General features: G+C 40.0%; 1 protein-coding gene across 1 annotated transcript in view; it reads left to right on the top strand.

The window, feature by feature from the left end:
- Positions 1–23,762, top strand: part of NECTIN3 (nectin cell adhesion molecule 3) — an 80,067-nt gene extending 56,305 nt beyond the window's left edge. Inside the window, exons 6-8 of the mRNA XM_018556884.1 lie at positions 7,383–7,500; positions 14,285–14,436; positions 22,436–23,762. Of these exons, the coding sequence (XP_018412386.1) occupies positions 7,383–7,500; positions 14,285–14,436; positions 22,436–23,019 (854 nt within the window). The 3' untranslated portion in view covers positions 23,020–23,762. The remainder of the gene's footprint in view (positions 1–7,382; positions 7,501–14,284; positions 14,437–22,435) is intronic.
- The last annotated feature ends 1,217 nt before the right edge of the window (positions 23,763–24,979 follow it).

Genomic DNA, 24,979 nt, shown 5'->3' with positions numbered 1-24,979 from the left:
CCCCCCGGGGGGGGGGGGGGGGGGGGGGAGCACCTCCCGGAAATTAGAAGGACACCTCCCTGAAAGTGCTTCTTTCAGGTTGGGATCCCTGCTATAGAAGGCCTGGCTTTACCGATCATTGAGCATAGGTATAGCAAAGTCACTCCATCAAATCCTACAGGTAAGTACTGGTACCTCGCCATAGGTTTCTATGATTGTGTATTGCATTGTGGGGTGTAACATCTCCTGCAAACCTGGAAATGGGATCTCTGGGTCTTGGCAGAAGCACTTTGAAGTTACTGACCAGGGACTGCCGACAGAAGATGGTGCCTCCTAACAAGTTATAAGGTCATTTGCATATCTGTTTTTCTGGAGACAGCTTTGCTTTTACTATTTGCTTCAAATGCAACAGTTAAATTGCAGTGAATAAAAGATCTGTGTCAATGCCAGTCCAGCTATTTGCAGCTATGTCATTGAGCGATTGCTTTTTTCCACTGCTTGAAGCTAGTATTTTAGTCAGCTATATCAGCTACAAATTACCAGAGATAATAAGCAGAGAGATCTGTGGCTGCTACAGATCTCTGCTACAAAGTTTTCTGGTGTTGCATGCCCCTTTCGTTTTAGGAGAGCTTCTCTTCACCGGATGGGAATATAATTTCTCTGACATGTTTTTATATGTTAATTTTCTTGTTAGATCATGAATTTATATATAAACACCAGCCCAATAAATTGCTAGAAGTATTTCATTCTTGCTTTATGTAATACTAACTGAAATGCTGTCCCAGATTTTACTAATATTATTTAATATGTCCCCTTACTCCACAATCAAAGATCTTTGTAATCTTATACTATTCCACAAATAGGTGTCTTTTTTTCACTTTGTCTTATTGCTTTAAAATTAAACCATATTGTGATGTGAGAGGCTGCAAGGTGTTGCTGGAGTTTTCAATGGACTGTCCAGCACCCCTTAAAATACAGTAGATGTCATTTTAGCTATAGTTTGTGACTTGTGATTCCTCTCAGTGATTGTTACACACCTTCCCTAATATGTTTTGCGACTTTTTTTAACATCTTTTACTTTTATTTATATTCTGTAGCGCTTTACAGAAAGATGTTGGTGAGTCTACACCAGGGGTGCCCACTATTTTTCATTCGGAGATCTACTTTTCAAATGACAAGCTCAATGAGATCTACCAATGAAAAAACACCTGCATTCAGGGGGATAGAGCATGGCGGTGCAATGAAGTCAATGGCACTGCAGCCACGCCCCTCACCCGCAGTGCGATTGCCCACACCCGGAACGCAGGCACATTAGTGCCTGTGTTCCGGCCCAGTGCGATCTGCAAAAATGCTGCAGATTGCACTGGACCGGAATGCAGGCAGGCGATCGCACTGTGGGCGGGGGGGCATGGCTGCGGTGCCATTGACTTCAATACAACCCCACGCCCCCTCCTGCCTCTGAACGCAGTGAGTCGGCCAGTTTGCATTCCAGTGCGTTCTAGAGGCGTCTTGTCCTCCCGCTGTGCTTGTGTGGCCGACGTTGCACACGGGGAGAGGTGTCCTGTCCCTTTCCGCCTGCGGCGTCTAACACATTCAACCGGCAGCCACACGAGCACCGCGGGAGCATAGCCGTTTGCGCCCGAGGCAAGGAAAAAAAACGTGTCCCACCCCCAACAGGCGTGTGATGTCACCCAGTGCCCTGCCTCCAGGATTTTTTATTTTATTTATTTTTTATTTAATTAAAAAAATATTTAAATTAAAATGTATTCATTTTTTTACTGTTGGGGGGTTTTGGGGAAATGTTAGGGGTCTAAACAGCCCTCTGATATTTCCCTTTGAAAATAGAAAAAGAAATTGAGGACACAGAGTCTGCTTTGCGGTCGACTGGTAGATCGCGATCGACCTAATGGGCACCCCTGGTCTACACAATTTAAAAAAAAAAAACCCTAGAAAGCACCCATTGAGCTTTGCCTTGCCTTAATCTTTGTATTAGGTACTAGCCTACAAATGCCCTGTCTCTATGCAGTTTTAATTGTTTAAAGAACATGAATAATCAAAACCTTTTCTGGATAGAAAAGGGAGGTGTTAAAACCTCGTTTTTATTATTGTCTGTGTCCACATTTGAAAGATTTCCCTCAAATTTCTGCTTGGGTGACTGGTGCCACCTTTAATTCCAAACAAGGGGAAATCTTTCCGTTTGGTACACAGCACTAAAAAAAAATCCCAATTTTATCATTTGTAAAACAAAACAAAAAAAATAGTCTTACACTTTAAAGAGAGCCTGTCTGGTTTCTAAACAAATCTATTGCAGCATAGTGATATTTAAGGCCTTGTTCACACCAAGCGCGGAGCAGATCCGTACCAGAGCAGGTGCAAACCGGATCAAAACTGCGTCCAATGTATTCCTATGGTATTTTGACCTCCAGTTCACATCGCAGCGTGCAGATCCAGACCGGATGAAAAAAATGCGGCAAGCCCTATTTTACCTGCTCTGGATCTGGTCTGGAACGCATCAAAAACGCATGCAAGTGCCTGAAAGCCCATGTTAAACTTAAGAAAAAATGGGGTTTTTTTTAACCAAAACCGGCCCTAAACGCATCAAAAACGCATCTAAAACGCGGCACAACCCACTACATTGCGTGTGCAAAAACCTGACCGGATCTGGTCTGCATTTGGTGTGAACAAGGCCTTACACTTGCCTCTCTGGGAGCCTGTGTCTCCTACCTTCTTTCCAGTGCTGCAGCCTCCATCATTGTTTTTGCTATTCAACACTTTTAGGAGGGTTGGGTGATTGTGCCCCACACTGCACACTGTGGTTTCACCCTCTGACTCCCCCCTTACCTCACTGCTGAGTCCTGTAGTAATATAAAAGTCAGGTGTTGAAACTACAGCACGCAGCGGTGGTACAGACACATCACTCCTGAGGTGTGCTTCACAAGTATCACTTTAATAATTTAGGCACTAGTAATTGCTAGCTGTCAAGTAATGCATTCTGTATGGTTACATCATGCTGCTTCCTCCAACTTGCAGCAGAAAGTCTTGTCTGATACCAGAATATTTTGATAGGGAAGTCTAAACTTTTTAGTTTGGTTTATCAGGTGTTATCTGATAAATGAGTATCTATGTGCAGCAGTTGCTGAGTGTGCCTTCCTTGTTTGGGTAAAATATTAAATACGTGCGCATTCCTCTAGGATTTTGTACCAACAAGCAAGTATATAATTGGAAAGGTCTGTATACAGACTCTATATTTGTACATTCCTGCAAAGCATGACATATTGCTCATCTTTCTAAGTCATATTGCACTAATTCTAGCTTTGCAGATGTTACAGTAAATGTGTTTGACTTAAAGAATAACTATCATTAAAAGTGCCTAACAAACTTTACACTAACAGAGGCTGGAGCTGTAATTATGTTTTTTTATGTACATTGTGTAGATCTTCTCACTAGAGAAATAATTAACATGATGGGGTTTATGAAAGTGTACATTCAGATTATGATTGCAGTTAAAACGTTTGAGAAAACTTTTTCCTACATATGCAAGAGCCAAATAATGGGCAAAGCAGATATTCTCAATCCTGCTCTGCCAATAGTATAAAGCTGGCCATATGGCCAAAAAAAAAACCCCTCAAGTGGGGGAATCCTCCCTGACAGGCTATTGTATTGTAAAATACTCGCACAGTGACTGTAGTAGTCACTGTTCAACCAAGATTTTTGGATCTGTTCCTTCGACAAAAGTTGATTTTGAAAGATTGACTTGTGTCCAATGGGGCGGAACGAAATGCGACTGGTGTATGGCCAGCATTACTCGGAGGCAAAAGCATCCCACCTCTCTCTGTGCTTAGCTGTCACACAGTTTAATGAAGGAATACCTCAACACCACTTAGTGAATACAATGCTTAGACATCACAGCATTCTTTCTTCCTTACACTGTTCAACAGCTAAACAGTAAGAGAAACAGGAGGTCTATTGGAGTAGAGTTAAAGTGACACTAAACTCAGGAGTTACATCTAAAAAAAGCATTCAAGTACCCTATTAACAAAAATGTTGCTTATTTATGTCTCGCTCAGCTGTAGAGCCTTACATTTTCTTAGAATTTTTGCTGACAATGTCCTTCCTTCTGGAGGGTGGCTACTTTTGTTCCTCATGGTCCCTGTGTGTTAGGTAGCCACCATTCCAAGCTGGCTCCCGTGATAGACTATAACTTCAATACAAATTAGCCAACTAAATGTGAGATTGTAGTCCATCACAGGAGTGAGCTTGAAGCGGTGGCTACTTTACAACACAGAGGGACCATGGAGAACAAAAGTAGTCACCCTCCAGAAGGAAGGACAGTGTCGGGGTGAATTCAGAGATGATTTGAGGATCTACAGCTGAGTGATACACAAATAAGATTCATTTGAGTTAATAGTTAAGGTGCTTGAATGCATTTTTATGATTTAACTCCTGAGTTTAGTGTCCCTTTTAATATGGTAGCTATGCTAAGGCCAGGTTCACACTTGCACGATCTGTGACCGTGCGGCAATCGTGCACACAAATGCGTAAATTGCTGTGCGGTCACAGAGTCGCACACCACCGCTGATCATGCTGGTGGTGCCCTCCTTTTCTAATGCCACCCCAGTTGCATGGTTTCCCACTGCGATTCCACACGTGCTATCGCACATGATCGCAGACAAAAAGAGCCGCGTGTCATGTGTTGCAAAAAAAGTACATGTGTACCTTTTTTCAACGATTGCCATGGGATGTAACTCCATTGAAATCAATGGAGCCACACGGCTGTGTGCAACTGCACATGATCACGCGTTCCCGGATCACCCAGGTCTGCACCAGCCCTTAAGAATTCTCTGGTCTTCAAAATTGGCTGTCACAGCTGTAACAGAGGGTTTGTCTGAGCCATACCTTTACTTTGAATTTGTTTTCCTGCCACTGACTGCAAAGAGTACAGTGTCAAGGCCACTGTATGTGAAAAGTATACAGTTAGCCTTCGACTATCTTTGAAATATATATCTGTTGTTAGCCTATGTTACTTTGAAACTGTTTATTGCAATACGTTTAATTAGAGTTGTCTGTTAAAGAATAACTGCACTTTTAGTACAAAACTTTCATCTGTCTTTGCAGGCTGTTCAAATATTAACTAGGGCTATGCACATTATTTGAATAGATTATAGACCCTATATCATGACCTGTTGTGCTGCTGAAGGAGCTGCCCATGGAGTTCTGCATTAGACTGAACAAGGCTCCTTTAGCATCTCAGCAGGATGTAAACTTCCTCTATTTAGTTTGTTACTTTTGCGTGTTTCTAAATGTTTACCTAAGCTGTAGATATATGGTTTAATGAGTATGTGTTTGTAATAAATTAGTAGTAGTATACTTTGTAATCTGTTGAAAGAACAATTTAGTTCAGCTTAAAAATGTGCTGTTTATATTAATATACGTACACAGTCTACCGGCATAATGCCTGTAATTTTAAACCCTGCAAGTTTGTTTTTTTGCATAGAGTGTGGAGGGATTAAAACTAGGGATGAACCGATACCACTTTTTTAAGACCGAGTGCGAGTACCGATACTTTTGATCAAGTACTCGCAGATACCAATTATCGGTACTTTTTCTTAAAGGGACAGGCCACATTTTTTCTAAAGCAATACAAACTAATGCTTTAACCACTTGCCGTCCGCCCGTTGTAAAAAAACGGACGGACGGCACTGCAGCATTGGTGGGTTGCCGTCTCCGGACGGCATTTTTTTTCTGCTCGCGCGTGCCCCCTAGCGGTCACGCACGGGCAGAAAAGACCCGACCAATGCAAACACCCGGTACCGGGTGTTTCACATATAGACGATCGGCAGATCCATAGCCCGCCGATCGTCTATATGTGCTCGTTTTTTCGAACGCCACCGCCCAGCCAAAATGTTTAACTCCCCCACCCCCACGTTTACGCAGATATAAACGTAAATGTTTTTTAAAAAGTTTTTAAATGAAAACGACAATTGCGCTACACACGTTACATATCGCCGCGAACGTCGCAGTGTGAGCAATCATTTTAGGGCCATCAATCACTGATAACACTAAACTGATGAGCGGTAAAGGCTTTTAAAGCGTCGCCTATGGCCAATTTTGGGTATTTATCAGTTTTTTGAGGTTTCGCGCACGCAATTTTAAGGCTCGACATGTTTGGTGTATTTTTACCCGACTGACCCCGTCTTTTATATTTTACTAAAAAATTGGGTAATAATAAATGTTTTATCATTTAATATAGGGGAAACAGTTTTGTTTTTTTCGGTAATTTTTCCTTAATATAGTAAAAAATAAAACCCGTAGTGGTGAATAAATACCACCAAAAGAAAGCACTATCTGTCCCTAAAAAATGGTATAAAATTAATTTCAGTACAGCGTTGCATGACGGAATAAATGTCAGTCAAAGTATCGCAGCGCTGAATACTGAAAAATGGCCTGGATGGGAAGGGGGTTTAACACCGCGGATGTCAACTGGTTAAGGTCACTTTCTTAATATTATGATTCATGAGATGACGAGGGAGCATGACACCGGCTTCCCGGCCAATCAGAATGCTGGGCGCTGCGTCATTACACGGCGCCCGGTTTCCGGATTTGCTAGCTTCCTGACCAATCGGTAAGCCGGGCAGCGCGTCATTGCATGCTACCCGGCTTCCTGATTGGCCGGGAAGTCGGCTCCATGCTCTCTCATCACAAGTGACGACAGAGCACGAAGCAGTTCCCTGCTAATCAGGAAACCGGGCAGCGTGTAATGATGCGCTGCCCGGCTTCCTGATACAGGAAGTACTCGTGCTAGGTATCGGAGCATTTGGGCAAGTACGAGTACTCACCCAAATACTCAGTATCGATACCGATACTAGTATCTGTATCGGTGCATCCCTAATTAAAACTCTTGCCAGTTTGTTTTTGTGCTATTTGTGTACCATTAGGGATATTTCCCATAGCTTCCTGTGCCAGAGATACGACAGTATATTAGAGAAAATTCTACATCTTGTCGAAGATTTCCCCTCATCTTTTGTTCTGGGGACAACTCTAAAATTGTAATCTCCCTCTTACTTTTTTTTTTTGGAGACAATGGTGGGCACCAGTACAAATAAAACAGTGAATCTCGCCAGTGGGGATACAGGCAGCATGTAAAACTAAAAATTATTGTACTGAATATTGTGTTCTAATTTTTGCACTCACGAAGATAACTATTTCTGATTATACACCATATACACAAACACTTATTGGGAAGCAAACACATATTGACTTTGAAGTGTTTTTCTGAATTAAGTGATGTAATTTAGCATCAGACAAGATAAACAATGATTTACTGAAATAGGTTTATTTTCTGCTATGCAAAAAATACTATTGAAAGAATGTGTACTAAAAGCTTTTCCGTTTCTGTTTTCTAGATGCTCCTGAAGTTTCAGTAACAGGTTACGATGGCAATTGGTTTGTTGGCCGGAAAAATGTCCAGCTGAAATGTAATGTTGATGCAAATCCACCCCCCACAGAAATAAAATGGACAAGGTAAGTTTTTAATTTCTTTTTCTTTAATCATTGTTATTTTAATAGCTGTTGGAGACAAAGGAGTGACCTTTGACCTGCATATAATACCTTTTAGTAACAGTTCCTATTTAACCCCTTATTGACACTACATTACCCTTTCCCTTTTTGCCATTTTTTGTATTTCTAGTTTGCAAAAATCATTAAAATCATTTGCAAAAATCATTAATATTTAAACTTATCTTTTATATTCATTTATTTTCAGTATCACATAAAAAAATTAGCAAAATTGGAAAAAAACACGTAGGCTGCATTCACACCAGCAGCTGTGCTTCAACACACAGTTATCCTGGCAAATCACACCGTTTACTTTTTTTTGGTTCGAAAAAAAAACAAAACTATTCCATTAAGTTCTATAACCACAGCATGATACATTGCAGTTGTACCACATCATGTGCCACTGCATGTGAACTGAGCCCAGGGCAAATTGTCTTGTGTTGGGGCTGTGCTGGAAAAAATGGTAGGCGCAGCGTCAATGCATTTGGTGTGACTCCAGCCCAAATTTTATTTGTAAATAACTTTGCAACACTGTGCCCGAATCATAGTTTTAGCATAATTATAAACTGGACAAATTATAGACTGAAATGTATACCTTTTATCTATTGTAACACTCATTGTAAATCTGAACAAAGTAGTACCAGAAAAAAATGCATTTTAGTTAGTATTTTTTTTCCACCTAATTTCATCTCTAATTTGCATACACAGCCTGGTAGTGACCTTCTGGCACATGGATTCACCTTGGTGGCTTTCTAGACCCTATTCTAGTAACAAGCAAGCCATGGAGCTCTTTCCAGGTCCTGAGACCATAGTTTCTCTCATGAGTGTTTTTTAAGCAACCACAGTCTCCTGCCATGACTTCAGATATAATTTTCTGTAAATAACACATGCAAAATGTCAAAATACAAACTTAACTTTTTGTGTATTATGAAAGCTGTATTGCATTGACGCACATTTACATGCCTTTTTGTGCATTGCGTAAAAATGCAGACATATTATGTAATGCGCCTTTATGACGTGAATAGAGGCAGGGGATCCTGAGAGACCCCAAAACGTTGCAGCAGTGTGATATGCTGTATTTACGTAATTAAATAGACGCAATTGATCTGCATTTGGAGTGCCGGTGTCCATTCTTCTTTCTATGTACATAACAGTTGCCATCCGTTGACTATCGCAGCACCCATCAAATTTTTATTGCACAAGCGGTCAGGAGGGCGATGGGTTCATGGACTTTTTTATGATGTGAATCGGGCACATCGAAAACAATTATTTTCGTGTTTCCTTATGTTAAGCCTGCATTGATTAACGCAAATCAACACAGCCCAATGACCATAGTGTGAATGAGCCATTAGAGCATGTGGAGATGTGGAGCAGATGTCTGCATTCCCAAGAAGAAGAAAAATAGGATTATTGTACTCATCCTAAAATTCTTTTCTTAGAGTCCATTGAGGGACACAGGTCCCATTCCTCTGTGTTTGGGATCATGCTTTTGGCGCTGCTTGCTACAGATTGTGGCATTAGAGTAGAGGAGGGGTTATCTTGGGCTGACGGTTATTATTATTATTATTATTATTATTTTTTGCTTACCAGTGTTCAATCCTCCTGTAGGCCACAGTATTGTCCAACAGTATATGATCTCTGATGATATCTGATGGACTTCCGAAAAAGGATTGTACGGAAAGGACAAAAATCCTACTTTGTTTGACCTAGACTACAGCTTAGCCTGTTTATCTGATTTGCTGCATGTCAACAGCAGTATCAGCTTGGTGGAATGACTCTAGCCGATTGCTTGTTTATCTGATTTATATTGCGAAGCCAATTTGTTTTAGCTTTAAACACCGTGAAATAGGACTTTTTCAATATGATGACTTCTCTTTTCAGACCACAGTATGACATTATATCAAAAATTAAATTTGCAGGAACGGATTGTTAATTGGATTTTATAATAAATCGGCTCTAATCTGATTATATGAAGCCTAAACAGAATGCTTTCTTAGAAAGTGTTTGGCCAAATGAAATCCAAGGTTTTTTTTTACATTTATTTATGAGTTATTGGATTACTATATGCCTCTGGGGCAAGTGAGTTATGATATCTACATGTTTCTAGTTTGTCTCATATATTTTTATAAAAATAGACATTTTTAAAAATCATTTCTACCGCTTTGACTCCTCAATTCAGTCAGCATTTAGAATTACACCTGTAAGTTCAACAACACATAACTAATTTAAATAGCGTTAACATCTGATTGCGCCAAACAGTGGTATGTCATGTATAGAGATTCAGTTAAGGCTTTCTGACCTACTGCTAGTAAGTTTTAAGATGCAAACACAAGTGGAAAGAATAAAGATTACTTGCCTTAGAATGATGATATTGAAATATGATGGCAGTTAGTGTATAGCTGGAGATAATGTACACTGTTTACAGATAAGACATATAAAGCTATAGAAGGAGAGGCATAGGGTTCTTCCTAGAAAGTAGTAAAGTTTTCCAACAAAAGACTGTTCCTACCACTAAAGCAACCCAATGTACCTATCTCTTTAAAAGGTACACCCCAAACTGTCGTCTTAACTACTTTCCCAAAGCATATCCCCTCATAACCATACTCCCCAATAGTTAATGAATATTTAAACCTAAGACCATATATTTAATATATTGCCACTTACTGGTTGTTCTACGTGATGGCTGCATTCCTTTTTTTAGGGGGCCAAATATATTTTTGGCAAATACAGAAAAATACCTGTGGAACCTACCAGAAATCTAGTGTTCTTGTAACACACTGTGCACTAAACAGTAGCCTTACAGAGGAGAACTGAGAAGCCCGATAGCATCTTTGACGTACATAAAACGCTCAATTTTTTTTATAAAGATGAGGAGAGGGGGAAATGTTTGTAGTTCAAATCAGAGGAGCAGCGCAGGTTGACAGTGCTGCTCCTCAATAGATACCGTGTTTCCCCGAAAATAAGACACTGCCTTATATTTTATTTTGGCTCAAAAAAACACACTAGGTCTTATTTTCAGGGTAGGTTTTATTAAATGTTTTTAATGTACAACAATCCACACTTATTCATGTACAAAAATATACCGTACATTTATTCAAATAGGAATAGGGTGATCAGGGCAATCAGGGGTGCCGTACCTTTTTCAAGAGCAATCTTGTAACCAATCCCTGGCCAGAATGAGCTAAGCACGCTTTCACTATCGATTCCTCACAGGCGGAGTGCATTTGGTATCACTCCGCCTGTGACAGGAGCCGGCGCTATAGAGGAGGCATCGGTTTATGCGGCTCTGCTCCCTCCACTGCCGCCTCGCTTCCTCTAGCGATGGCTTTGTTGGCACTGCTGATTCTCTCCCGCGGCTCTTTAAGTTCTCCCTTATGGCACCACCGGCCCTGGGAATGATCACAACTAGGTCTTACTTTCGGGGTAGGTCTTATATTTTAGCAATTCCCAAAAATAGTACTAGGTCTTAGCTCCGGGAAACACTGTACAGTAGGGTGACTGAACGTTGTAATCCTACTGTGGGAAGTGTGTTACTGGCAGGAGCACCAGGTGAAAATAAAGATGGAAAACTAATGCAGCCACCACATCTAACAACTGGTAAGCAACAGTATATTAAAAAAAAAATGTTCTTGGATTTTGATCTTTAACCCTTATTGGGTTGCATAGGTCATTAAGGATGCAAGTTTTCTGGATGACTGTCAGGGACCCAGGGGGGCCGTTCCTCACCAGGCGCATGGGCTCCTCCTCCAGGCAGGGCATCTGTCGCTGGTGTGGCCGGTGCGCATGCGCAAGCCGCGCGCATGCCCGGAAACGGGCGCATAGTGCACCTGCACCATCCCACATTCCAGGTGCTACTCAGGCTGGGGGAGGACTCCAGCATTCACCAACTGCCCTCGGCCTTGCGATTGGCTCCTGACTGGGGAAGCTTCCTGGTTGCCCTGGCAGCCGGGGGGCGGTCCTGGGTTCCCTGTGTATATAAAGCTGGTCAGAGCCTTGACTCATGGCTGAGTTATTATGTCAGGCCGAGAAAGTGGGTCGGGAGAGGAACCCCTTGGCAGGGACGAAATATGTCCAAAATGGCAGTACAAAAGGGTAATCCAAATAGAGTAGTCAAGTCCAGTTCCGGGTCGTGGCAGGCAGCGAGAGTCGTTGGCAAAGGGTCGGTAGCCGGGAAGTCAGATCAATAAACAGATTGAATAGAAGGGGAAATCCTCCGCACACCTTGAAGCAATCAAGGCCTATGAAGACAATGGTGCTTGTAGTGATGAACACGGATGGCACCGTGCAGACACAATATAGGAAAAGGAATTGCCAGCACTCAGTAGAATAATCCAACATGTTCATTTATTGGACATAGATGTCACACAATCACAAGACCACGCAGGGTCTCTTCATCAGGGTGATGAAGCAAAGAAATTGTCACTCTTTATGCCCTGATGAAGAGACCCTGCGTGGTCTCGAAACGTTGGCTCTTGTGATTGTGTGACGTCTATGTCCAATAAATGGACATGTTGGATTATTCTACTGAGTGCTGGTGATTCCTTTTACTAGATCAATAAACAGGTTCACAGGAGGGAGCTGTGTGTTCACCATGAGGTAGAATAACTCAGCAATGAGTCAAGGCTCTGACCAGCTTTATATACACAGGGAACCCAGGACCGCCCCTGGCTGCCAGGGCAACCAGGAAGTTCCTCAGTCAGGAGCCAATCGCAAGGCCGAGGGCAGTTGGTGAATGCTGCAGTCTTCCCCCAGCCTGAGTAGCACCTGGAATGTGGGGTGGCGCAGGTGCACTACAAGAACGCTTCCGGGCATGCACGTGCGGCTTGCGTGCCGCGCACCCAGCGCGCGACTTGCACATGCGCACCGGCCACACGAGCGCCAGATGCCTTGCCAGGAGGAGGAGCCCGATGCCCGTGCCGGCGAGCCTGGTAAGGAACGGCCCCCTGGGTCCCTGGCAATGACCTAGATCCCCTCTTCAGGCCATATACAATTGTATATGGCCTCCTGCTAAGTCTTCCAGAAAGCTTGCATCTTTAATAACTGTGTAGTTCCATCTTCGCAGCCAAATTCATGAAACCCTCACCGAATGTTTGTATTCCCATTCACACAGCATACCTGAAATATTGTTTACCTTTCTAGTTTCTTTGGAGCAGGATTGGCTCTACAGGCAGCTTGAAGTTTTCAGAATAACTGGCTCAACAGTATACTTTATGGACAGGTTTTTTTTTTAACATACAATGTGCCACCCAAGCCTTGAAAACTTTAACCCTTTGCAAGGACAGACAGTGTGCATATCTGATAATAAGATCTGCCAGCATAGTTCAGACATGGTTAATTATGGTAAACATGACTCCCCAGAAAGCAAAAGCTGAGTAAGATTTACAATTTTGTTCATCAAATTAAAAGATGAGCAGTCTTTTTTAAATAGATTAGGTTATGCTATGTAATGGGAATGTAACATACAGTATATAATGAATGTGTAGAGCCAAAGGAAATCTCACCACTCCAATTCCCTAGCCGCTATTAGGACTTCCCAGGTGCTAGTGTAATAGGTGCGTCTCCACCTTGGAATGTTGTAGTATACGAACAGACCGCACTATCCAGAGAATTCCAATACTTCAGACTTTATTGAAATTCACTGCAAATCCAGTGTATAAAGCAACAAATGCCAGCACAGCACACCCCCAACCAGCTACAACCTCTCACATGTTTCACCCGTAGGCTTATTCATAGAGGTAACAAATACGGGCCAGTATCTCACTTAAATGTGTTCATGTGTAGGGTGGAGGTTTTTTTTAACACATTTAAGTGAGATACTGGTCTGTATTTGTTACCTCTATGAATAAGCCTGCGGGTGAAACATGTGAGAGGTTGTAGCTGGTTGGGGGTGTTCTGTGCTGGCATTTGTTTGCTTTATACACTTGTAACATACGGGGGTTTTTTTGCCTTCCTCTGGATCAACAGGGGGTAGCTGTGGTCATAGCTTTCTGTTTAGGTTGTCTTCTCTTTTTTTTTTCATATCTCTATAGGTTGAACTCGATGGACATGTGTTTTTTTTCAACCTGACTAACTATGTAACTATGTACACTGGATTTGCTGTGAATTTCAATAAAGTCTAAAGTATTGGAATTCTCTGGATAATGCGGTCTGTTCGTATACTACTAATATAATGAATGTGGCTGCAAAAGTGGCAATACACATAAGTTAGCCAATAAAGGGTATCACTTAAACTCAAAATGTTTGCATTAATCAATGGCCAACATCATACAATGGCTAACATCATGCAATACTCTACTTTTGAATTGCAACCCAAAAATAGCATTTCACCACAACACCCCAACACATAACCCTTAAATGATCACCTGAGTATCCCACAGTTGCAGTAATATGCCTCTCCAAATCATTACACAGTTGGCACTAAAAAAATGATTCTGTTTAAGTAGCAAGACCATACAATGGAAAAAAGTATTATTTGAATCTCCCTTTTAAATTATTTTTATTTTTTCTAAACATGTTTTGCTCATGAGATTCTAGAAACAACATTTGTCATCGCAGACGTCTTCCTCTTTTAGCTAGTTTTCAACTGCAGATAAAACAACAAAATCAGTGACTGGTGTATTAAATTATTAATTCATTGTACTTACCAGCATAATTAGGTTTGAAATAATGAGTAGTAAATTTACTTTTTTAACCGTTCACTGTTCTGAAGTCTTATCTAATGTGTTTTTTTTTTTAACTCCTTTTAATACAGGTTAGATGGGGTCTGGCCCGAAGGCTTGTTGTCTGTCAATAATACACTATATTTCAGCTACCCTGTAACTCATAATGTTTCTGGGATATATGTGTGCAGAGTGACCAATGCCCTTGGTCAGAAAAGTGACCAAAAGATCATCACTGTTTTAGGTGAGTTGATGTGTTTTGTGTTTATTTATCTTATATTTCTGTAGTACATGTATACTATGCAGCCCTTTACAGAATGGTTGTGGGAAGAATCCAGAAGAACAAAGTGAACTTACAAATTCAAGGGGACAGTATTATTGGTGGGATTAATTTCAAGCTTGGACCCAGTGCTTTATGCTCCTGTTAGGGCTTGGAGTACATAGGCATTTATTTGTGTTACAACTGATGTGCCCACCTTGCAAGTCAAAGGGAATTTTAAAGTTCCTTGATGCAGCAGGAGGAAATCAGGAGCAAGTCAGAAAGAGAGGAGAATGATTTCAGAAGCTTGATCTGGAATGCAAGCTCAGTTCGTCTGAAAGCATGCTGCATTTGCCTCTCTAGACAAGTTCTTAGATTCAGCTGGTGCTGCTGGGTATAGTTTGGCCTGTGAAGCTGTAGATTGTTTCCAGGTTATAGTATATAAGATTTTTGATGGTTGGATAAGTCTGGGATCTTATAGGCAATGGGAAGTAAAGCTATTTTTTAGCATTTTGTTCAGCAGTTCTACCAAACATAATATACTGTAGTAAGTTAGTTTGTTTTTTGTTCTTTGTGGTAGAATGAAACTGCTTTGGGGTGTAAAATGATGCACCTAAATCAAAAGTCCTCTGGGTACATATGGTAGTTTGGGTTGGCAGTAAAGGAAGACAAAAAAGTGGCACAACACCACCAACAAGTTTTCAGATTTTGCAATGTTGTTGTGGGCCCAATTATTTCCTGTATAAGTGGTTTCCTATGTATCTATTTATGAATATTATTTACAAAATTATCTTACCACCATGTCAGCTGCAGATTTGGCCCTCAATGTCCTTCTATTGAGGTTGTGATTGGCTCCTGGACTGTATTTCATTGTTCTAGCTATAGGCCTCAGGACAGAAAAATGTTAATAGTGTTTAATATTACAGAGATAGAATAGCATAGTGTTCCCTACTGCCCTTATAAAAGTATTCCGTTCACTGCACTGGCACATTAATTGTTGTCACTAATTTAGCTCAAATGTATCTGCACAAGCTTCTACAATGGCATTTAAAAATGTATTTGCTTACAGGTATACATTGGCAAATTCTGAATGAGAATGCCTAACATCTGATTGGTAATATATTTTTGGTATAAAAGCCTATGATTTGCTCTGTCTTTAGCCTGACATGACAAACAACAAACCTTAATTACTTTTTAGAAACTAGGGATGCATTGTGGGCCCAGATTTATCAGGAAGCCGGGCGGCAGGTCATGACCTGCCTCTCGGGTTCCTGATTGGTCAGGAAGCCAGGCTGCATAGCAACAAGTGAAACCAGCTTACTAACCAATTGGGAAGCTGGGTGGCATGTCGTGGCCTGCCTCCCGGCTTCCTGATTGGCTAGGAAGACGGCTTCATGATGTGAGGCAGCCTGTCTTCTGACCAATCGGGAAGCCAGGTGGCAAGTCATGACGGGTTACCTGATTTGGTCAGTAAGCCAGGCTGCCTAGCAATAAGTGAAGCCAGCTTCCTAGTCAATCAGAAAGCCGGGAGGCGGGTCAGGAAGCCAGGCTGCCTAGCCAATCAGGAAGCCGGGCGGTGGGTCATAACCCGACACTCAGCTTCCTGATTGGCTGGAAAGCCGGCTCCCTCGCAGCACTGCCAGTCCAAGGGATACCTTCTGACCAGAAGTTCCGGTATTGGGGCAAGTATCGGAGCATTTGGGTGAGTATGAGTACTCGCCCAAATACTCTGTATTGGCACGGATACTAGTATCGGTATAGGTGCATCCCTAATAAAAACTAAACTGGATGCCAAACCTCGTTTGGAAAGCAACGGAAACTTTCATATAAGGATTATTGAAAAGTATTTATATCTTTTTTTTTAATGTAAAGGCAACTTCAATTTTAGGGTTTATGAAACCTGTCAGGATAGAAATATAGGAGCTGTTATTTCAGACTTGTCTTTCAAGGGTATCATTTAGATCTGGCTTTACTCCTTAGTGAGTTATAGACTTCTGGTTGCTTGCATGTTCCAGTTCAGTGACTTACTAGGTAGGTAAGACAGAATCAAGATGACAGCCCCTCACTTTAGAAAGCATGTCCACCATATGTCCCCAGACTTATTCTAAGACTGAAAAATAAAAGAGTGCTGCCATATTTTGGAACAGTTATTATTTCTGAAGTGGATTTCAGAATAAGAGCTTGCTGAGTATTGGCATATAATACAGAGGAAGTGCACTATTAATCACACTGGAGCAGCAACACAGAGAAAAAAAAAGTCATTTTAAGCCAGGAGTGGACAAATTAATATGGAATTCTGGAGCCAGGCTGTTCAATCCAGCAGTATATATATATTTTTTTTTAGGAGAGCCTCAAAAGGTAGTCGCCAGCTGTATTTTCTAAGGAGAATTGGCTACCTGGCACCTGGGATTTGTCCATCCCTTTCTTAAGAATAGTGTCAATGCTCAGGCCAAGATGCAAGAAATGTTGTTGGATATGCTTGTGAAATTTTGTCATTGATGTTGGTATTTTGTGATCTCATGATGTTTATCTTACCAATATTGTTATGGTATCTAGAAATTTCTGCACACTACTACTGTGCGTATTGTAACCTTTGCTAAATTGGGGTGTGTACTAAGAGCAGTAGGGGCCACTGGTGTCTACAGTAGTGATGGCCATAGACTTTTATACCTCTTTCAGTGTGGACACTAGAGAGAATGGCTTTGAAGTAGTTTATTTTATAATTGTTGTGATTCCAGTCGTTTTACTATGTGAAGTAACAAAATGATCTCTTGCATATAAACTGTATTTTTGCATACAACCCACCTACTGAGTCATATAATGCTGATTCTGGCATTCATTTTTGTACCTTCTGTACTCTCTGTGCTCTCTGTACGTCTGTGGGTTATGAGCATCCTCATCTTCATAATAGCCCTGTAGCTTTTATGACGCAGGCAAGAATTTTCCATGCTACCATTTTTAGTCTTTGCTCCCAAAGTAGTTTACAGTCTGCTATTCCTAACATGGCCATAATCACACCCACACATATTTAGGATCTATATCAGTAGAAGTCAGTCAACTTACCAGCAGGTTTCTAAATTATAGGCGAAGGTCAGAGAACCCTGAGGGGAGAACCAAACAAACTGTATACAGGTGTAATACTTCGAGGAAATTGCACCTGGGGCCCTACTGCAGCAAAGCATGAGTGCTAACCAGTCAGCCATCATGCTGCATATTAAATATGCTGAACAGATAATGAACATTTAGATGTTTTTTGTATTTGATGTAGATCCATGCAACAAAAATATATTTAAATGATAAATATACATTCCTAAATACCTGTTATATGTAAATTGCATACCTGGTGGAGGCCACCTTCCCTTACACCTTCTGTTCAATACTTCCTGGAGTTGGTGGCAGGGTGTAGCAAAATGGGGAGTTGCTTGGGTGGCTGCATTGGGTCTGTACATAGTGAATGATCTGGTGACAGTCTGGATACTGCTGCAGTGCTTTTATCTGGTGACAGTCTGGATACTGCTGCAGTGCTTGAGAGGTTTAAAATGGATCTGTGCAAATTGCTGCTTCACATATCAAACGGAGGAACTCACAGGAGCAGGAAGTAGAATCGAGTCAGCAACAGTCAAGCAGCAGAGGTACCAACTCTGAAATCAAAAGCAAACTCATAGTCCAGGCCAAGGTAGAGATCAAACGGGCAACAGAGGTACAAAGACAGAAGGCAAAGTCAGGACACAAGGCAAGGTCAGTAGCAGGAGATAAGAGTACAAACAAGAGTCATGGAACTTTGCAAACGTTGGGATTGGCAAAGGCTTACACACACCCATTGCTGCCATAGGACAGTGCTTGGGACTGGTGATAGCTCACTCAAGCTCCAAGCAGTGACACAGTTGAAGGGGTAGTAAGAGGGGAATCATTTCAAGGTAAAACTTTGCACCTTATGTTGTCCTTGGCATCCAGGAGGAATATTAGTTTAGAAGTGTCAGTCATAGTACAGGCTTGGTTTAATTTTCACTTGTTTCAAACTATTACATTACTGGCATAGTTTACCAGCTAGCATCTTGTCACCCATGGCTTATCAGATTGTCCTAAAAGCATTATGGGAATTGTAGGACTTTAGCTATTGTTACCTAAAAAAATGCATGCGTATTCAAAGCTGTGTGGATGGAGAAGGATACATTTTCCCAGTGGAGAAGGGATGAGATTATCTCCCAGTTGTAATTAAAATGGTATTTAATTCCGGGATAAAATTAGAACCATTGGTCCATGAATAAATGTGAATATGTTACTGTCTCCTGAAAGTCTCAATTATTTAGCAGTAGATTCATGACATGCTTGAAAAAGAATCTTTCATGCTTCCCTTGTAACATTAGAAGGATTACATTATTACATAGCCTTTTTGTTAGTATCCATTTCCCAAAGTTCTCTTATGTTTTATATATGCTTCGGTATATTTATTCTATGCAACGTTTATTTAAACCGCATGCACCATGTATATATGGAATGGCCACATAATGTGGAAAAACACTTAACCATTTCTTTAAAAAAATACTGCTGGTAACTGACAGGTAAACATGGTTTAATGGTAGCTAACCAGGAAGAAACATTTTAGATTTTAGGTTAGCACTTTAGCTTCTCTTAAGTTCCAAAAAGTAGACAAAAATTTTAAGCTGACGTCTGGTCAGCATACAAAAAACAGCATGTGGGTTTGCTGAAAATTAGCCAAAAAAGGCCAACCAGGTGGATATTATCACGTGCCTGTATGCTAATTTATTACGGATTTCTGTTTTTAGATAATATTTTGCTTGTTTGTTGGATTTTTTTTACAGTGGCACTTCACCTACAATTTTGCGTGCTCTGGAAATGTAAAATATATCAGTAGCACTAATTATTTTCTTTTTGTGCTATCTAAGCTAACCTATGTCGTGTTTATGTTTTATAATTACATTTCCAATCTTACTAATCCCTCCTGATATTCATATATTTGATAATGATAATGGCTGCAAAATACAAAACCTAAATATTTGGGTGCACAGATCAGCTTTTTGTGTTTGTTTTTTTTTAATCTGACTAAAAGCTTTGTTTAACTTTTAGTATTACTATGTGTAGATTAATTCTCTGTAATATATATATATGTATATATTTAGTAGATAGATAGATCTATCTATCTACTATATCTATATAATCTAGAGAGTTTGGGTGAATATTTGACACAGTGCTGTGGGTAATATTTGACTTTGCCCTTACAGTTCTTAATTGGCACCAAATTCAAAATATAACCATGTTTTCTGAAATTTATATAGGCAGGAACTGGATTGTAATGTTAAACATTTACACAGCTTGCTTTTATTACTTATGCAACAATTTCAAAGTTCTGCTACACCGTACTACTCACAAAAGGTAACAGGGGCCTGCTGGGTTCATTGTTAGTGTCTGTGCTCAAATGTGCCTTATCATTTTCTAGGCAGCTACACACCAATGGCAACCTTTCATAGTTTGGAATTATCAGTCTGATTTTAGCATTAGAAGCCTCAGCATGTTATAATTATTTCAGCTTCACAAGCAGAGCAAAAAATGTTGGCACTGTTTGTTTGTTGTTTGTTTTTTCCCTTAAAGTTACACTAAACTCAGGAGTAAAACCTTAAAGATGCATTCAAGTGACTTAACTATTAACAAAAATGTGTTTATTCATTTATTACAGTCATTTATACAGCACTGACAATTTGCACAAAGCTCTAGTAGCTGAACATTCACATCGGTGCCTGCCCTCAAGGAGCTTACAATCTAAGATCCCTATCTCACATACATACATGCAGGGCCGATTTAGACAGGACCCAATTACCTACCAGCATAGCTTTGGAGTGTGGGAGGAAACCGGAGTACCCGTAGGAAACCCATACAGGCACATGAAGAACATGCAAACTCCTTGCAGATAATGTCCTGATCGGGATTTGAATGTAGTCTATTTGTGTATCACTCAGCTGTAGATCCTCAAATCATCTCTGAATTCATGTGGACACTCTCCTTCCTTCTGGAGGGTGGCTACTTTTGTACCCCATGGTCCCTGTGTGTGTTATAAAGTAGCCACCACTCCAAACTTGTTCCCATGATAGACTACAATCTCAATACAAATGAGTAAACTAAACATGAGATTGGAGTCCATCACGGGAGCGAGCTTTGAGTGGTGGCTGCTTTACAAAACACATAGGGACCATGGAGAACAAAACTAGCCACCCTCCAGAAGGAAGGACAATGTCCGCACCAATTTAGAGATGATTCCAGGATCTACAACTGAGCTCACATTGAGCAACAGCGTCTTCGTGCATAGAAACGCGCATTTGTGTAGCACGTTCTTGCACGTAAAACGTGCATACATACAGTCACGTGTCCATTGAATCTATAGGGCCAAGAAGCACAGAATCTGCCAGGAAAAAGCTCATGTACTTTCTTTAAGTGACGGGCGTTTTGGCACAAGCGACAAAACGCTTAGGTGTGAACATGGCCATGGAAGTGAATGGGGTCTCTGGGTGGGGGTTGGCATTTTTTTCTGCGTTTTTTTTTAGCAGAAACACAAATTGCTCAGTGTGATTAAGGGCTTAGTGATACACAAATAAGCTACCTTTTTGTTAATAGTTGGGATACTTGAATGCATTTTTAAGGTTGAGTTTAGTGTCACTTTGAGACTTGAAAAAGTGAAGGAGATATTTTGTAGTGTAAAAAAACAAATACAAAAGAATACATCTTTAAAAGTAACCAATTTTCAGTATGCCTATACAGTATATAATCTATGGTCACAGGCTCATTTAAGTTAGGCAGCCATTTTTACGAACATTGCATGTTTTAGAGTGCACTTATTAATGAGCCCTTCCCTCACTGAAGGGATTGAACAGAGCGTAGTATTATTTTTGGCTCACCTCAGCCTTAACCACTGTCTGGTGAGGGGAATATATTTTTGGTGTCATGTTAGTTCCATCATGACAAGGAATTTGTATAAAGGATTGTGTTTATACAACCATCCAGGTAAACATCAGGAAACACAGCATATGGAGGTTTTTGACAAACGCCTATTTGTCACATGTCAAGTGTTAGAACGATCACTTCAAATTACCATGTTTTTCAAGAATCTTAATGTGAAGCTATTGACTAAAAGCACTTCATTGTAAGATTTTTGTCTTATTTTAATAGTCACAGTAAAGAAAAAGTTATAGTTATGTAGCTCATTGGAGCCCATTTTAATGTCCAGTTGAGTGGCATTGGTTACTCTTAAGTCTTAGTAAGGAAATATTTAGGATGAACTGGCCAATCTGCATCTTTTCCTAAACACAAGTCCTTAGTCCTGTCTAAATTAAATTTACAGACTAAATAATACACTTAAGCGCTCTTAACTTTAGATTGTAAGTTCCACTAATATAGCCAAAATGAATACCTGTGAAAAAAAAAATATTTGGGGGGAATTTATCAAAGCAATTGTGCTTTAGCCTCTTAGATCATTTTTTTTATGGGCAAAGCTGTTTAGCTGCTCCTTTTTAACATGTGCGCCCGTTTTGACCAGAGCTTACACTATTTTCCCAAATGCGCCTGTTTTGCACCTGTTTTGCTGAAGTTCGCGACTGTTTACATCTGCGATTGTCCTGCGGCTGTCTGAGCCTGGAGCTTTATTTAACAAAACAATCGCTTTTTAAGAAGTTCCCAAGACCACTTCAAGAAGAGACGGTTAAGCTTTTTGCCTGGAGTTGCGAGTCTTCTTTCCTGGAGTCTATTTAAACTCATTTATGAACAACCTTAAACTAGCAACATAAACCTGGCGCAAATATATCCCATGTAACCATATGCGAGTTCAACACTCGCAATTGCTATGATAAATTCCCCCAATTGTGTTGCAGCTTGGTATTTCATACATACCTTTGTGTTCATTGTCATTATCAACACTGTTGACTAGTGTAATATTAACATTATTTTTCCTTCTCTTTCTGTCTACTCCTTACATTAGATCCTCCTGCTACTACTCCTCCTCCTACAAGTCCACAGACCCATTCATCCATTGACATTGCAGGCTTAGCAACGACTTCCAGAAAGTTGAATATACCAGTTTCAACCATGGCAACCATGCAGGATGGAAACTTTGGCACCATTATTGGCAGCGTTGTAGGAGGTTGCCTGTTTTTGATCCTTATCATTGTGCTATTTGGAGTTATCTACCATAGGAGGAAACAGACGTTTCGAGGTGATTATTTTACTAAGAGCTACATTCCTCCATCTGATATGCAGAAGGAGTCTCAGATCGATGTGCTCCAACCTGAAGATCTTGACCCGTTTCCTGACAACCTGAAAAAGGAAGTTGACATTAAAAGCAATGATCATATGTACAATGAGTATCTTCACGATGATAATGCTGACTGGAACCATATTGTTAGCTATAACAGATATCAGGAACAATTTGACAGACCAGTCAACAACTTTACTGACAAAAACATGCCTATAGTTTCAAGGTACAATCAGAACTTCGACAACGAAGATGATTTGGTCTCACATGTGGATGGTTCTGTTATATCCAGAAGGGAGTGGTACGTGTAGAGACTGCAGCAATTGAACTGTGTATTCAGCTACATGATTGTCAAAGTGAAATTTCTGATTTTTTTTTTTTTTTTTTTTATTCATACCCATTTACCATGTCTTGAAATGAATTTATACAATAGGGTTTCTCAAACCTCCGCTCAACACAGAGTATGTAAATAAGATTTAGCTTTGAATATTTGATTTGGTAAAATAACGGTTAAGAAATCTCAAAATCCCTATCTATGAAGGATGTACATGATGGTCTGGCACTAGTTCAGTAGATATGTTGTCACGTGCTATACCAAACCGCAGCTAATAACATTTCAGCTTTGGCTAGTTTGAGAGCTAAAGTTTCATTGGATGTCATATGTTATAGCAGTACTATTTGCACCATGATATTCATAGGCCTTATAGCTCATTAAATTACCTCAATGGTACAGCAAGATTTAGTGTATTTTATCAAATAAACTCATATTCATTAGATTTTCTGCCACGGCTTTGGAAATGCTTAAAAAAATTGCTGCTATCAATTCAATGCACAGTACTGTACTCAAATTGTGTTTTAGATGAGCACTTAAGCAAATGAAGACATTTAAAATGCTTTGTTACGTTCAAGGCTGCAGTTTATTTTTGTAAGGTATTTTTTAGCAGTTTTCTACTTTTTATTTTTTTCTACAGCTCCGATAAAGTGCTGTTCTGCATTTCAGAAAAAATATACATGTTTTATGCTGTATAATATGCCAATACCCACTTTATGTAGATCAGAATGGTTTTTTTTTTTTTTTTTTCTGCATATATTTCCGTTGACACTTTTTGATAAGGAGTTAAAAAATACATTGTTTTTGGTTTGTAACCAAAAAATACATTTGGTCTCATCACCAGAAATCTGTTGCATTCATCGTATTTTAAGGCAAATTATTTTCCAGTGTTTTGCACTTGACCATCCTGTTTCCGTTTGCAGAGTGGTGTTTGTTGGAAATGTTGACGTCCTACTGACAAGTTAAAGTGCACCTGTCATGAACATTATAAGAGTCAGCGATTATTGTAAGCTGAATCGACGTCTAGAGGAGTGCAGCTTCTCACTTCACTAGTCTTAAAGGCCCACTGAATATTAGCTATGACTTATTGCTGTCATGAGTTCTGACTGAAATGAATCATTGTGCTCTCATGTATATTGCTACATCCCTTGAGATATCTGCTTGTGGTGTGTAGGTGACGGGTGTTCTTTGAATAATATTTTGCTGCTTTTACTTTTAATATGTACATATTGTCAAGGTAACATTATGGTGTCAACACATAAAATGGAGCATTTGTGATTTAAAATATACCATGCTTAAATGGTAATACAAAGGCAATGATCAGATTTCAGTTAGGTGCAGTCAGATAGATGGACAGTTTGGAATTGGTCACTATCTGTTGCTGCATTTTGCAAAATTGCCTTAAATAATGGCCTCTATAATAAAATAATCAGGTTTTTCTATGTAACCATTATTGAGGGTATATGCTGACAATGTGTTATTCTTTTCTATGCTGGCAAAGCACAAATTAAAGTTTGTTATCTTAAAACTATATGCCAACTTAATAGATGTCACCATTGTAAAGCAGGTACCTTCTGACTACTGTATATTTATCTCACCCCACCAATAACTAGGGCACCAGTCAGAAATTTAAGGTGCAGTAAAATCTGATTGTTTTAAAAGGCTTCTTAAATGCATCATGCATGAAGCATCTAGATGTTACTGAAATGCTTTCTTTTAGATGACTGGCTTTCCTACATAAACAAATGTACTAAAAAGTGGAGTATAAAGAGCAGTTGTTTTGTGTAAAATTAGCTAACCCACAGCAACTAGTTAACAGACTACTTTATAGCTTAACTGGTTGCTATGGGTTACTGCACATTGATTGTTATAATAATAATGCTCTTTTTTCCCTTTTACGTAACCTTTATTGTTCTATTTATTTATGGTATTAATAGTAT

The sequence above is a fragment of the Nanorana parkeri genome, unplaced genomic scaffold, assembly GCF_000935625.1.
Source record: "Nanorana parkeri isolate BGI_ZX_2015 unplaced genomic scaffold, ASM93562v1 scaffold257, whole genome shotgun sequence".
In the NCBI taxonomy this organism is placed as follows: domain Eukaryota; kingdom Metazoa; phylum Chordata; class Amphibia; order Anura; family Dicroglossidae; genus Nanorana; species Nanorana parkeri.
This window is presented reverse-complemented; position numbering and strand designations above follow the sequence as displayed.